Source organism: Anomaloglossus baeobatrachus, chromosome 3 (genome assembly GCF_048569485.1).
Source record: "Anomaloglossus baeobatrachus isolate aAnoBae1 chromosome 3, aAnoBae1.hap1, whole genome shotgun sequence".
Classification (NCBI taxonomy): domain Eukaryota; kingdom Metazoa; phylum Chordata; class Amphibia; order Anura; family Aromobatidae; genus Anomaloglossus; species Anomaloglossus baeobatrachus.
Window position 1 is genome coordinate 223,841,064 of NC_134355.1, and position 16,124 is coordinate 223,857,187.

Genomic DNA, 16,124 nt, shown 5'->3' on the forward strand with positions numbered 1-16,124 from the left:
TCCCTGTCTGTCTGTTTCCCTGTGTCTGTCTCTGGCTCTTTGTCTGTGTCTGTCTCTTTACCTGTCTGTGTCTGTATCTTATCCTGTCTCTCTCTTTCCCTGTCTTTCCCTGTCTGTCTCTTTCCCTGTCAGTCTGTCTCTTTGTGTCTGTCTCTTTGTGTCTGTCTCTTACCTGTCTATGTCTGTTTCTTACCCTGTCTGTGTCTGCCTCTTTCCCTGTCTGTCTCTTTCCCTTGCTACATTGTGACACGCCAACATTCCATATAAGGGCGTGGCTGCGCATTCTTCTGAAGGTCTGGCTGCACTGTGGCTCCCAGCTCCATTCACTTTAATAGAGGCAGGTTTTTTGGTGAATAACTGTAAAGAGCGGGGTTAAAATTTCCCCTCAAAACATAGCCTATGACGCTCTCGGAGTCCAGAAGTGTGAGTGTGCAAAATTTTGTGGCTGTAGCTGCGATGGTGCGGATGCCAATCCCGGACATACACACACACACACACACACACACACACACATACATACATACACACATTCAGCTTTATATATTAGATGACCCAATTTACTCTGTATTATCACAATTTACTCTATAATGTCCCCCACTGCCTCATAATGTCCCTTATAAAGTAACACCGCTCCTCTCCCACCACAGCCCCATCATCTAAAGTTATTGTACATGTTCTCTTCTGTTCCTCTGGAGCGTTTACCTGTGCCTGCGCGTTGTCCTCTTCTCTGCAGCTGCGGCCCCGGTGATTACGGTACGTCGCGGTGTGGTGCTGAGCAGCGCTCCTCTGCCTCAGTCCTGTCGCCACACTTTTCAAATATATGAGCGCCTGAAAGATGCGCATACATTTGAATAGCGGTGCTGTCTCCAGGTCCTTGACACCGCATCTGTGCAGGCCTAGGAACTCCCGCAGTGCAGCATTAAGACCTTTGATAAGTCAAATGACTGTGATGTCACTAAAGGCCATTCTGCAACTGTTGAAACATCAGTGATAGTACAGAACTTGTACTATCACTGAAGTTTATGATTGAAAGGCTGGTAGCCCCTCAGAACATGGGGGCCCTGGATCAGCTGCCCAGTCTGCCCACCAATAAATGCCAGCCCTGAGAAACAGATGGCCCTGTGGCCCTGTACAGCTATATTTCTGATGACCGACTGCGAGCCATATGTCAGAAGCAGGTGAGCCACATGTGGCTCGCGAGCTACAGGTTGGGGACCCCTGCAATACACTATATGGTGAAACTAATGACTTCATTCACAAGTACAACTCACAAAAAATAAGCTCTCATTTGGCAAAATTGATGGATAAATAAAAAAAGTTATGGCTCACGGAAGAAAAAGAGGAAAAAAACAAAATGAAAAATTCATAATCGTGTGGGGGTAATGGGGTTAAAGGGGCTCTATTGAGGCCTACATTTTAAACTTACGCTCAGTGGTTAAACTTTAAACTTATGTTCAGTGGTTATGCTTTTGCAAACTTGGCTGTGTTGGACAACTGTTTAAAAAGGCTCTGTTGAAGCCTAGATTTGAAATTTACACTCTGTGGTTAAACTGGCAATCTTGACTGTAGGTGACCTGGGAATACAGGCTCTGTAAGGCCGCTTCAAATTCGCTTGCTGATCCCGATTTTTTTTTTCTGTGTTGGTTTGGTGGACCCGAATATCCACGGGTTCGCTCATTACTAGACAGAACCAGTCATTTTGCTTGTACTGTGTCGTACTTTGTTCATTCATTTTGGAGGGTTTTTTCAGACAAATTTTAGGCAGAATCTGCTTAAAAAAAAGAAAAAAAAAGTCTACATATACCTTAACATTTATACTGGCCGAATGTGGTGATCAAATGGCCGCTGAGTGGCTACATTCAAGATGATTGTAATTTTTTTAACAGCATGTTACATGCTGACAGGATGATCAAACTTAGTGGCACAGTAGTCAGGCAGTTTTGTGACTTATGTCTGACACTCTTAGGCTATGTGCGCACTTTGCGTTTTTACCTACGTTTCAGCTGCATTTTGAACTGCAGCGTTTTCATGCCAAAATGCTTGCGTTTTGCTTTTCAAGCAAAGTCAATGGGACATTGTGCTTTCTTGTGCACACTTTGCTCTTCTAAACGCTGCGTTTAATTTGCATAAATTTGGGCAAAAACTCAGCGTTCAAAGAAGCAACATGTCAATTGTTTTTGCCATTTGGGCTGCGTTTTGATAACATTGAACTCAATGAGAAAAGTCAAAACGCAAGCAAAATCAAAATACCAGCGTTTTACATGCTTTTTTGATGCAGAAAACATGCGTTTTAGACAAAATAAAAGCATGCGTTTAGGCAATTAAAATAATGATATGATATGTCCCTTTACACACACACATAGTCCGACAATTAAATTAATGAAAATCCATGATTTAACTTTATTTTATGCATAAATATATTAAAATAGCTATAATTTCAATTAAATTATCTACTTTGTGCATGATTTTAAATATATTTGTTATAATTTTTTCCGTTTTTTTCATAGTGTTTGACTGTTTAAACTTTATTTAGCAGTGTCTTTATGTTCAAAACGCATCTGTCATTATGCAGTGAAAAAGCATGTAAAAAGCGCTAAAAACGTGGTAAATACGCACACTTATTTATAGCGTTTTGATGGTCAAAAGCAACTTTGGCAAAAGCAATTTCTGCCAGAGGATGCGTTTAGAACTGCAACTACCTCGACGCAAAGTGCGCACATAGCCTTACTATCAATGCTTGAACTTTTTTCTTTCTCTTTTATGACCAGGATCAAAACCATGAAGGAAATACTTTCTAATAACAACACAACTAGTATCTCTCAAGCACGGAAAGCGGTTGAACAACTCAAAATGGAAGCATGTATGGACAGAATAAAGGTATTTTTTAGCAGACTAAAAAAATCAATTGTGTTTATTAAACATTGAAATGATTAAAAGGACTCTGTCAGGATATTTTTGCTATGCAATATGAAGTCAGCATGCTGTAAGACTTAGCATGAAGTTTACAGCCAGCCTTCTCTTATCACAAAATATATTTTTGTCTACCTGCAATGTTAGTTTAACACTAGAACTACTGAGGTAGTCATTTTGACTACTTTGCACCATGTATTTCTATATAGGTGTCACGAGTCCAGTAGTTCTAGTGTTAAGCCTCTTAGCTTCATCATTAGTGGGTCTGAGCAGCATGTCAGCTGCAGTCCGACTCCGCCCCCCTTTGTGATTAGCAGCTTCTGTCTATAGAAATGTACACTGAAAGACTGATGTGGGCTCTGAGCTCTGCTACATACAAAAAATAAAATCTTTCACTGTGTCGTTATGCTGCTCTTTGATGAGATAGCAAAAACCTGCTGACAGATTCCCTTTAAACAGATTAACCTCTTGGTACATCATAATCAGGAAGGAATTTCCACAAGGTAACATATACTTAAGGTCTCATTCAGACAACCTTCCATTTGTCCTAGTCAGTTTCTGTTTTTTTGCGGACCTACTGACAGAACCATCTTTTCAATGTCTTTTGTGTAGGATCGGATGGCACACGAAAACACTTCCGTGTGCATCCGATCCTACAAAAAAACAGATCGGATGCCGTATGTCAATTCCGTTATTATGGAACATGTCCTATTTTGTTCTGTAATAATGGACTCAATACAAGTCAATGTGTCTGCAAAATCCCAGAAGCCACATGGAAGCACTTCCATGTGACTTCCGTTGGGTGCCCCTGCAGCAGGGCTGTGGAGTCGGAGTCGAAGACGTGGAGTCGGAGTCGAAGCTCATTTTGGTGGAGTTGGAGTCGGTATAAAATGCACCGACTCCGACTCCTAAAATATATAATAAATTGGGGACAGTAGTTCAATGCAGAATGTGCTGAATATTTTTTCATAGGAATTTGGGAAAGTTATGAAATGTCCTATAAATGGCTGTTCTATTCCTGATCTAAGGCCACATTCACACACAGCGTTTTTTGTTGTGAATGTTAGTTATGTCTTGGCTGCTGGGAGACTCCCTCTGGTGGCCAGGAAAGGTTTGGACACAGACCAGGTGTGTTGTACAGTGGGTGTTTCCTTTGCTAACTCTCTGCTTATTTAAGTCCTGGTCTGATTGCAGGCTGTTGCTGGATGTCAGTTGTTCTTTGTATCTCTAGCCTGCTTAATCCTGCTCTACACCACATCTATTCCAGATAAGTGCTTGCTCTTTATTTATTGTCTGGTTCTTTGCTTATCTGGGTTTGTCATTTGTTGTGGTTGGTTTCAGTTTATTTCCTTCCAGGGATTTTCCCCCTCAGTGGATTGTTGAGGAACTCCCTGCAGTTCTGTGTGGAGTATAGCTCCTTTGGGTCCATGTGTTTGTGGCTTGTTGAATTTGTTATAATTCTTGTTTTCTGTTCATTGGTATGACAAGGGCACCTGGTATAGGACGGAGTTCAGATCGAGCGATCTGAGGGCCTTTTTGTACTATCAGGAAGTTGGTATTTTGCAGGGTTTTTCTCTGGCAACCATCAGTCCCTTTCCTGTCCTTTCCTATTTTAGTCAGCGGGGGCCTCACCTTTTGCTAATCCTGTCATCTACCTGTGTATTGTGTTTTTCCTATATCACCGCAGTCTTTGAATGTGGGGGGCTTGCTATTCTTGTCTATTTTCTGAGGCAGAGAGTTATTCATCTTTCCTACCTTTAGGATAGTTAGTTCTCCGGCTGGGTTTGCGGTGCACAGGATGTTGGTTCACCCCTCGGCTACTTCTAGTTATGTTGGTTAGTAAGGGGATGGCGGCCAGATTAGTTGCCAATGCTCTTGTCACCTTTTTGCCAATGATTTGTGGTGGTCTTCCATGGTTCCGGATCATAACAGTACATCCGGCCTACCAAATTTAAAGGGCACTCTTAAGAAGGAAGAAAAGAAAAAAAAAAAAAATTGCTGAGAACTTTTTTTTTTTTTTGGTATTTTTCCTCTTCTTCTTTGGGTTCTGTGGAAGATTTCTTTAGTCTAGCATGGATGAATTAGGTGAGCGTGTTGCTCATCTTGATGCTAAGGTTCGTCATATAGAGTCTTATCTTGCACAGACTCCCCTTGCAGAGCCTAAGATTCCTGTTCCTGAATTTTTTTCGGGAGATAGGTCGAGATTTTTGAGCTTCAAAAATAATTGTAAATTATTTTTTGACCTGCGCCCTAAGACCTCAGGGAATCCCGTAGAGCAGGTTAAGATTGTCATCTCCTTGCTGTGTGGTGACCCTCAGGACTGGGCCTTCTCTTTAGCGTCTGATGATCCGATTCTCAATGATGTGGACTCCTTTTTTCAGGCCTTGGGATTATTATATGATGAACCCAATATTGTGGACCAAGCAGAAAAGGTCTTGTTGTCCTTAACTCAGGGTTTGGATTCTGCAGAAACGTTTTGTCAGAAATTTCGTAAGTGGGCGGTCCTTACCAAATGGAATGATGATGCGCTTGCGGCTCTTTTTCGCAAGGGTATTGCGGATGCTGTGAAGCATGTAATGGTAGGATTTCCCGTCCCTTCTGGTCTTGATGCCTCTATGACCTTGGCCATTCAGATTGATAGGTGTTTACGTGAGCGCAGGAAGATACCTGCTGGTTTTGTGCCTGTGGATCAGCCTTTGGGGCCTATGGAGTGTGATAGGGTCCTATCTAATGCTAGTCGGCAGGGGTTCAGACGGAAGAATAGACTGTGCTTCTATTGTGGAGACGCTTCTCATAACATCTCTGTCTGCCCTAAACGTGAAAGGAGATTGGCTACTTCTGTTACTGTGGGTTCTTTGCAACCAAAGTTTCTTTTGTCTGTCACATTGATTTGCTCATTGTCTTCCTTTTCTGCATTTGCCTTTGTGGACTCAAGGGCAGCGCTCAATTTGATGGATTTTGGGTTTGCTAGGGATTGCGGTTTTCCCATGGTTCCTTTGCAAACTCTGATTCCTTTAAGGGGCATTGATGCTACCCCTTTGGCAGAACATAAACCCCAATTTTGGACCCAGGTGCCTATGAGAGTTGCACCAGCGCATCAGGAAACTTGTACATTTTTAGTATTGCATAATCTACAGGATACCTTGGTACTGGGATTTCCGTGGTTGCAGACCCATAATCCGGTTCTTGACTGGAGATCCTTGTCGGTAGCTAGTTGGGGTTGTCAAGGTTTGCATCAGGACCTTTCCGTGTCGTCCACGTCTGCTCAGGCAGTTGATGTTCCGGCTTTCTTGTCTGATTTCCGTGATGTATTTAATGACCAGGAATCTGATTCTCTGCCCCCACACCGGGACTATGACTGTGCCATTGAGTTGGTGCCCGGTTGTAAATTTCCCAAGGGGCGGATTTTCAACTTGTCTGTGCCCGAACATTATGCCATGCGGTCATACATCGGAGAATCATTGGAGAAGGGGCACATTCGGCCCTCATCTTCTCCTTTGGGTGCTGGCTTCTTCTTTGTTGCTAAGAAAGATGGTTCGTTGAGGCCTTGTATTGATTACCGTCTTCTTAATAAAATTACGGTCAAATATCAGTACCCTTTGCCTCTGATGTCTGATCTGTTCTCTAGAGTGCAGAGTGCCAAATGGTTTACGAAACTGGATCTCAAGGGTGCGTATAATCTCATCCGTATTAAGGAGGGTGATGAATGGAAGACGGCTTTTAATACTCCTGATGGGCATTTTGAGTACCTAGTGATGCCTTTTGGGCTCACTAATGCACCCTCCGTCTTCCAGGCCTTCATGAATGATATTTTTCGGGACCTTATTGGTAAATTTTTGATTGTGTATTTGGATGACATCTTGATTTTTTCTGATGATTGGGACTCTCATGTGGGGCAAGTACGGGATATTTTTCAGATACTTAAGGATAATGCACTGTACGTTAAGGGGTCAAAGTGCCTCTTTGGGGTGAAAAGGATTTCCTTTTTGGGCTTCATCCTGTCTCCCTCCGCTATTGAAATGGACCCGGTTAAGGTTCAGGCTATTTACGACTGGGTGCAACCGACTTGTCTAAAATCCCTGCAGCGGTTTTTGGGGTTTGCTAATTTTTACCGTAAATTTATAGCCAATTTTTCTGCCATTGTTAAACCTCTGACAGATTTGACAAAGAAGGGAGCTGATGCTGAGCATTGGACCCCTGAGGCTATTGTGGCCTTCCAGGAGCTTAAAAGGCGATTCACTTCTGCCCCAGTTCTGCAGCAACCTGATGTGTCTCGCCCATTTCAAGTTGAGATCGATGCCTCAGAGATCGGAGCAGGTGCTGTTCTGTCTCAACGAGATGCTACTTCAGGTAAACTTAAACCCTGTGCCTTTTTCTCTCGGAAGTTTGCTCCTTCTGAACGGAATTATGATGTGGGGAACCGGGAATTATTGGCTATGAAGTGGGCATTTGAAGAGTGGAGGCATTGGTTGGAGGGGGCTAGGCATCAAGTTGTGGTGCTTACGGACCACAAGAATCTCATCTATCTGGAATCGGCCAAGAGGTTGAATCCTCGGCAGGCCAGGTGGGCTTTGTTTTTTACCCGGTTTAATTTTGTGGTCTCTTTTTTGCCGGGCACCAAGAATGTTAAGGCCGATCCCCTCTCCAGGAGTTTCTGCGCTGACTCTTTGGAGGTTGTCGAACCGTCTACTTTCCTGAATGATGGTGTAGTTTTCTCGGCTATTTCGCCTGATCTGCGGTTAGCACTGGCGGAATTTCAGGGGGATAAACCTGAGAGATGTCCTACAGGGAAACTGTTTGTCCCAGACCAATGGAGAGACCGAGTTGTCTCTGAGGTTCATTGCTCTGTTTTGGCGGGTCATCCTGGCATTTTTGGTACTCGGGATCTGGTGAGACGCTCTTTTTGGTGGCCTTCCCTGTCCCGAGATGTCTGTCATTTTGTGAAGTCGTGTGGAGTTTGTTCTAGGTCCAAGCCCTGTTGTTCATGTTCTAGTGGGCTATTATTGCCTTTGCCTGTACCTAAGAAACCTTGGACGCACATCTCTATGGATTTTATTTCAGAGCTTCCCGTCTCTCAGAAAATGACTGTGATTTGGGTGATCTGTGACAGATTCTCCAAGATGGTCCACTTGGTTCCCCTATCTAAGTTGCCATCTTCATCAGAGTTGGTGCCTCTGTTTTTCCAACATGTTGTCCGTTTGCATGGTATTCCCGAAAACATTGTTTCTGACAGAGGGGTGCAGTTTGTATCCAGGTTTTGGAGGATTTTTTGCTCCAAATTGGGTGTTCAGCTGTCTTTCTCCTCGGCGTTTCATCCTCAGACCAACGGTCAGACTGAAAGGGCTAACCAGACCCTGGAGACCTATTTATGGTGTTTTGTTTCTGCGGATCAGGATGACTGGGTTTCGTTTTTGCCTTTGGCTGAATTTGCCCTTAACAATAGAGCTAGCTCTACCACGTTGGTGTCCCCCTTTTTCTGCAATTTTGGGTATCACCCTAGGTTCCTCTCAGGGCAGCTTGAGGCGTCTGACTGTCTGGGGGTGGATTCGATGGTCAACAGAATGCAGCAGATTTGGGGGTAGGTAGTGGATAAATTGTTTCAGTCCCAAGAAACTGCCCAAAAGTTTGCCAACCGGCGTCGGATTGTTGGTCCCCGGTTTAAAGTAGGGGACATGGTGTTGTTGTCCTCTAAAAATATTCCCATGAGAGTTCCGTCTCCTAAATTTAAGACCAGATTTATTGGACCTTATAAGATTTCGGAAATTATTAATCCTGTATCTTTCCGTTTGACTCTCCCTGCGTCATTTAAGATTCACAATGTCTTCCATAAGTCCTTATTGAAGAAACATGTGTAGCCAACAGTTCCTGCAGCAGCGCCTCCTGACCCTGTTTTGGTACAAGGGGATCTGGAGTATGAGGTTGAAAAAATTCTGGATTCCCGTCGCAGTAGGCGTCAGCTTCAGTACCTTGTGAAATGGAAGGGTTATGGGCAGGAGGATAACTCTTGGGTTGTGGCTTCTGACATTCATGCGGACAGGTTGGTTCGCGCCTTCCATCATGCTCATCCCGAGCGACCCGATGGCGTGGGTGAGGGTTCGGGGACCCCTCCTCAATGGGGGGTACTGTTGTGAATGTTAGTTACAGTTAGGTCCAGAAATATTTGGACAGTGACACAATTTTTGCGAGTTAGGCTCTGCATGCCACCACATTGGATTTGAAATGAAACCTCTACAACAGAATTCAAGTGCAGATTGTAACGTTTAATTTGAAGGTTTGAACAAAAATATCTGATAGAAATTGTAGGAATTGTACACATTTCTTTACAAACACTCCACATTTTAGGAGGTCAAAAGTAATTGGACAAATAAACCAAACCCAAACAAAATATTTTTATTTTCAATATTTTGTTGCGAATCCTTTGGAGGCAATCACTGCCTTAAGTCTGGAACCCATGGACATCACCAAACGCTGGGTTTCCTCCTTCTTAATGCTTTGCCAGGCCTTTACAGCCGCAGCCTTCAGGCTTTGCTTGTTTGTGGGTCTTTCCGTCTTAAGTCTGGATTTGAGCAAGTGAAATGCATGCTCAATTGGGTTAAGAACTGGTGATTGACTTGGCCATTGCAGAATGTTCCACTTTTTTGCACTCATGAACTCCTGGGTAGCTTTGGCTGTATGCTTGGGGTCATTGTCCATCTGTACTATGAAGCGCCGTCCGATCAACTTTGCGGCATTTGGCTGAATCTGGGCTGAAAGTATATCCCGGTACACTTCAGAATTCATCCGGCTACTCTTGTCTGCTGTTATGTCATCAATAAACACAAGTGACCCAGTGCCATTGAAAGCCATGCATGCCCATGCCATCACGTTGCCTTCACCATGTTTTACAGAGGATGCGGTGTGCCTTGGATCATGTGCCGTTCCCTTTCTTCTCCAAACTTTTTTCTTCCCATCATTCTGGTACAGGTTGATCTTTGTCTCATCTGTCCATAGAATACTTTTCCAGAACTGAGCTGGCTTCATGAGGTGTTTTTCAGCAAATTTAACTCTGGCCTGTCTATTTTTGGAATTGATGAATGGTTTGCATCTAGATGTGAACCCTTTGTATTTACTTTCATGGAGTCTTCTCTTTACTGTTGACTTGAGACAGATACACCTACTTCACTGAGTGTGTTCTGGACTTCAGTTGATGTTGTGAACGGGTTCTTCTTCACCAAAGAAAGTATGCGGCGATCATCCACCACTGTTGTCATCCGTGGACGCCCAGGCCTTTTTGAGTTCCCAAGCTCACCAGTCAATTTCTTTTTTCTCAGAATGTACCCGACTGTTGATTTTGCTACTCCAAGCATGTCTGCTATCTCTCTGATGGATTTTTTCTTTTTTTTCAGCCTCAGGATGTTCTGCTTCACCTCAATTGAGAGTTCCTTAGAACGCATGTTGTCTGGTCACAGCAACAGCTTCCAAATGCAAAACCACACACCTGTAATCAACCCCAGACCTTTTAACTACTTCATTGATTACAGGTTAACGAGGGAGACGCCTTCAGAGTTAATTGCAGCCCTTAGAGTCCCTTGTCCAATTACTTTTGGTCCCTTTAAAAAGAGGAGGCTATGCATTACAGAGCTATGATTCCTAAACCCTTTCTCCGATTTGGATGTGAAAACTCTCATATTGCAGCTGGGAGTGTGCACTTTCAGCCCATATTATATATATAATTGTATTTCTGAACATGTTTTTGCAAACAGCTAAAATAACAAAACTTGTGTCACTGTCCAAATATTTCTGGACCTAACTGTATGTCTTGGCTGCTGGGAGACTCCCTCTGGTGGCCAGGAAAGGTTTGGACAGAGACCAGGTGTGTTGTGCAGTGGGTGTTTCCTTTGCTAACTCTCTGCTTATTTAAGTCCTGGTCTGATTGCAGGCTGTTGCTGGATGTCAGTTGTTCTTTGTATCTCTAGCCTGCTTAATCCTGCTCTACACCACATCTATTCCAGATAAGTGCTTGCTCTTTATTTATTGTCTGGTTCTTTGCTTATCTGGGTTTGTCATTTGTTGTGGTTGGTTTCAGTTTATTTCCTTCCAGGGATTTTCCCCCTCAGTGGATTGTTGAGGAACTCCCTGCAGTTCTGTGTGGAGTATAGCTCCTTTGGGTCCATGTGTTTGTGGCTTGTTGAATTTGTTATAATTCTTGTTTTCTGTTCATTGGTATGACAAGGGCACCTGGTATAGGACGGAGTTCAGATCGAGCGATCTGAGGGCCTTTTTGTACTATCAGGAAGTTGGTATTTTGCAGGGTTTTTCTCTGGCAACCATCAGTCCCTTTCCTGTCCTTTCCTATTGTAGTCAGCGGGGGCCTCACCTTTTGCTAATCCTGTCATCTACCTGTTGTGATACTGTGACCGGGGTTATCTATGACGGCCGGTATGTCTCGCCCCGGTTGTGCTCACTCCATGATAGAAAGTAACTCCACTCCAGGGTTAATGCTGTTTCCCTACAGGCTGAAGGAAGGGTTAAAAGGAAACAGGAACAAGGGCGGGTGTTCCGGGTGTGAGGGAGTGAACACAACTCCCTGAGTTCTCTGCCGGAGAGGCACATGTGTACTGTTGTGGACTTTTGTTTGGATATTAAACCGTGTGCTGTGACCCTTGGTGCCTGGATCCCGTGTCTTCTGCTGCGCAGCCGACCACGCTACCTCACATATGGTGGAGAATCGGCGGGCATGCCAGCCCGGTGAGGTGTAGCTTCCATTTCTGGTGACCCGGTAGCACATGTCCTGGATTCAAGCGGCTATACTACAGCCCAAACCCGGCGACGCCATGGAGGAAATACTAAAGCAGCAGCAACAGATCAATGCACACCTGCTCCGGTCGTTGGATCATCAGCAGCAATCTTTGAAATTGCAGGAACAAAGGCACCAAGAACAGATGGTTCTCCTGGCCAAGTCGATCCGTGCCGGACCGGCAGCAACAACCCCGGGACCGGGTGACGACGGCAGCGTCCGGAAAGCGGTGAGACAAGCGTTGCAAAAGATGACTCCGGGGGATGATGTGGAAGCGTTCCTGGCGGTGTTTGAGCGGGTGGCCGAGCGGGAAAAGCTGCCGACCCCCCAGTGGGCTGAGGTATTGTCGCCCTATCTGACGGGGGAGCCCCAAAAAGCGTACCTGTACCTCTGTACCGAGAACGCCATAGAATATGCGACTTTGAAAGCCGAAATACTGGCTCGGTTGGGGGTGAATACCTATGTACGGGCTCAGCGGGTAAATCAGTGGTTCTATGAGGAAGCCAAACCCGTACGCTCCCAGGCCTATGACTTGTTGCATCTCGTAAAAAAGTGGTTGCAGCCTGACACTCTGAGCCCGGCGCAAATGGTGGAAAGGGTAGTAGTTGATCATTTTGTGTGCACTTTACCCGTCACCATTCAACGGTGGGTAGGACAGGGCGACCCGAGTACCCTGGACCAATTAGTGTCCCTGGTAGAGCGGCATGTGGCTACACAGGACTTGATACGGGACACTGAGACTTTGCGTACCGCCCTTCGGTCCGGCCCCTCCAAGCCTAGGGCCAAGGACTCACCGCTGACACCGGTGCAGGAGTCCGCTACCGTCCCGTCTGAGGCCGCGCCCGCCGTCCCTGAGGTCCGGAAGGTTCTGTACCCTAAACGACAACTCGTCAAGGGGGTTTCCTTCCCTATTAGATGTTGGCGGTGCCAGCGGGTGGGACATATGGAAGCCCAGTGTCCACTCACCACGGAGCCCATGGATTGTGGGGTTACCCGGCGGGGTTCAATGTATGCTCAGGTGGTGTGTACCGCTGACCTGGTCTCCCCAGAGACTGAGCCCCACTTGTGCCAAATACAGGTGAATGGATGTCCGGTTACAGGCTTGTTGGATTCCGGAAGCTTAGTGACCCTTGTGCGATCAACCTTGAGGGCTAAAGTAAAGGCCACAGGACGTACCGTGTGGGTGGTTTGCATACATGGGGACCGCCGAGACTATCCCACGGGGATTGTCACCATCACAGCACCTTGCGGTCAGGTGCAACATGAGGTGGGACTTATTAACACTCTTCCCTATGACGTGATCCTAGGAAGGGATCTACCCTATTTTTGGACTTTATGGAAGGGAACCCCTAGGTCCCCTCAGATATTGGTCAGTCCGGGACCTGAGCCCTACAATCCTGAATCCGGGACGCCTGCCGTAGGGGTCCCCATGATAGGGACAGAATGTGAACCCGATAGGTCGCCCCTAGAGGTATTGGCAGGAGAGGCTGAGACGGTCGAGCCCATCCCGCAGTTGGAGGCGTCCCTGGATACGTTTGGGACAGCCCAACTCCAGGACCCTACATTAATACATGCCCGGTGTCGGGTGACAGTAGTTGACTGGGTGGCACAGCTGCCCGGTGCCCAGGTAAGGTACCCCCATTTCGCTCTTAAGCAGGATTTGCTCTACCGGGTAGATGAAATACGGGGCGTGGGGGTAGAGCAGTTGGTGGTGCCCCAGCCGTATCGCCGGCGGGTCCTCGACTTGGCTCATAAACACCTGATGAGTGGCCACCTAGGGGTCAAGAAAACGCAGGAGCGAATATTGCAAAGGTTCTATTGGCCCGGGGTCTTTGGGGAGGTAAAACGGTTCTGCGAAACCTGCCCGGAGTGTCAGCTTACCGCACCCCTGACCCACTTTCGCAGTCCGTTGGTACTGTTACCCATTATAGAAGTCCCTTTTGAACGGATAGGGATGGATCTGGTGGGGCCCTTCGTAAAGTCTGCTCGAGGGCACCAACACATCCTAGTGATCGTTGACTATGCCACCCGGTATCCAGAGGCGATACCTCTCAGACATACTGCGGCGAAGCTTATAGCTCGGGAGTTGTTTGCTGTGTTCTGCCGGGTGGGGTTGCCCAAGGAGATCCTTACGGATCAGGGGACCCCATTCATGTCTAAAGTGACCAAAGAGCTATGCCGGCTACTCCAGATCAAGCAGTTGCGTACGTCTGTGTATCATCCTCAAACGGACGGTTTAGTCGAGCGTTTCAATAAAACCCTGAAAACCATGCTCAAAAGGGTGATTTCAAAAGACGGGAAAGACTGGGATATGATGCTTCCCTATTTGATGTTTGCCATACGAGAGGTGCCACAGGCATCCACGGGGTTTTCGCCTTTTGAATTGTTATACGGGCGACATCCCCGGGGATTGTTGGACCTGGCAAAGGAAACATGGGAGCAAGAGCCCACCCCCCATAAAAGTGTGATTGAACACATTTTAGGAATGCAGAACCGCATAAGCGCGGTCATGCCAATTGTGAAGGAGCATTTACAGGAGGCTCAGGCCGCGCAAAGCGGCCGCTACAATAGACAAGCCACCGTGCGGACCTTTAAACCCGGGGATCGGGTGTTGGTTTTAATCCCCACGGCGGAGAGTAAATTCCTGGCTCAGTGGCAAGGCCCCTACGAGATAAAGGAAAGAGTCGGGGTGGTCAACTATAAAGTATTGCAGCCCGGTAGGCGGAAACCTGAACAAATATACCATGTCAACCTATTAAAACCTTGGCAGGAACGGGAAAGCCTGATGGTTGTTTTTTCCCCATCTCCCTCCTCTTCGGGTCGTTCACATCCGGCTCCAGCGACCTCCGGAGAGGACGAACCGGAAGTAAGGATTGGAGAAGCCCTCACCAAGACACAGAGGCGAGAGGCCAGACGGCTGGTTCAGCAGAACCCCGATGTCTTCTCCGAGCTGCCTGGTAGGACCAGTCTGATACGACACGACATTGTCACCGAGCCTCACCGAAGGTACGCCTGAAGCCATACCGGGTACCGGAGGCTCGAAGACAAGCCATATCAGAGGAAGTGAAGACAATGCTACGCCTGGGGGTCATCGAAAAATCCCGGAGTGAATGGGCTAGTCCCATTGTCCTAATACCAAAACCCGATGGCTCCTTAAGGTTCTGCAATGACTTTAGGAGATTGAACGAAATATCCAAGTTCGATCTCTATCCCATGCCCCGGGTGGATGAGCTGATTGATAGGCTGGGACAGGCACGATATTTTACCACGCTCGATGTGACCAATGGGTACTGGCAGGTGCCACTGACGGAGTCCGCCAAGGAGAAAACCACTTTTGTTACGCCGGAGGGTCTCTTCCACTATGTTGTCTTGCCTTTTGGGTTACATGGCGCTCCGGCCACGTTCCAGAGGTTGATGGACTTGGTGCTGGAACCCCACCAGGCGTATGCATCAGCGTACCTTGATGACATCATTATTTACAGCTCCGAGTGGCAGACCCACTTGGAACAGGTACAAGCGGTGGTAGACGCGCTTCGAACAGCCGGATTGACAGCCAATCCCAAGAAATGTGCGTTGGGACTCACGGAAGCCCGCTACTTGGGCTACGTGATAGGCCAAGGAGTGATTAAGCCCCAAATTAACAAGGTTGAGGCGATCCAGAAGTGACCTAGACCTCTGACCACGAAGCAGGTTAGGGCCTTCCTGGGTATCGTGGGGTACTACAGGAGGTTTGTAAAAGATTTTGCGGGACTATCAGCCCCCTTGACGGACCTTCTCAAAGGCAAGAAGTCCGTCATGGTGCGCTGGACTCCGCAGGCCGAGGACTCCTTCCGGGCCCTGAAGGGGGTCCTGTGCGGACAGCCCGTTCTTGTAAACCCTGATTTCCGGAAGGAGTTCATAGTACAGACTGACGCCTCGGAGGTCGGCCTGGGGGCAGTGCTGTCTCAGGTGGTTCAGGGGGAGGAACACCCCGTCACCTTCTTAAGTAGGAAGCTCACCCCTCCCGAGCGGAATTACAGCGTAGTGGAGGAGTGCCTGGCGATCAAGTGTGCCTTGGAGTCCCTACGCTATTACCTGCTGGGACGACAGTTTCGCTTGGTGACAGATCACTCTCCACTGGTCTGGATGAGGTCCGCCAAGGAACGGAATGCCCGGGTTACCCGGTGGTTCCTTTCTCTGCAGAACTTCCGGTTTACGGTTGAACACCGGGCCGGTGGGTTGCAGGGCAACGCCGATGCCTTGTCCCGCGGCCCGTGTTTGATGGCGGGAGTTCAACCCCGCACGCTTGAACTGAGGGGGGGGTATGTGAGACTGTGACCGGGGTTATCTATGACGGCCGGTATGTCTCGCCCCGGTTGTGCTCACTCCATGATAGAAAGTAACTCCACTCCAGGGTTAATGCTGTTTCCCTACAGGCTGAAGGAAGGGTTAAAAGGAA

General features: G+C 47.0%; 1 protein-coding gene across 1 annotated transcript in view; it reads left to right on the forward strand.

The window, feature by feature from the left end:
* Positions 1-16,124, forward strand: part of GNG4 (G protein subunit gamma 4) — a 297,215-nt gene that overhangs the window by 175,749 nt on the left and 105,342 nt on the right. Inside the window, exon 3 of the mRNA XM_075339744.1 lies at positions 2,769-2,877. Coding sequence (XP_075195859.1) covers positions 2,779-2,877 — 99 coding nt within the window. The 5' untranslated portion in view covers positions 2,769-2,778. The remainder of the gene's footprint in view (positions 1-2,768; positions 2,878-16,124) is intronic.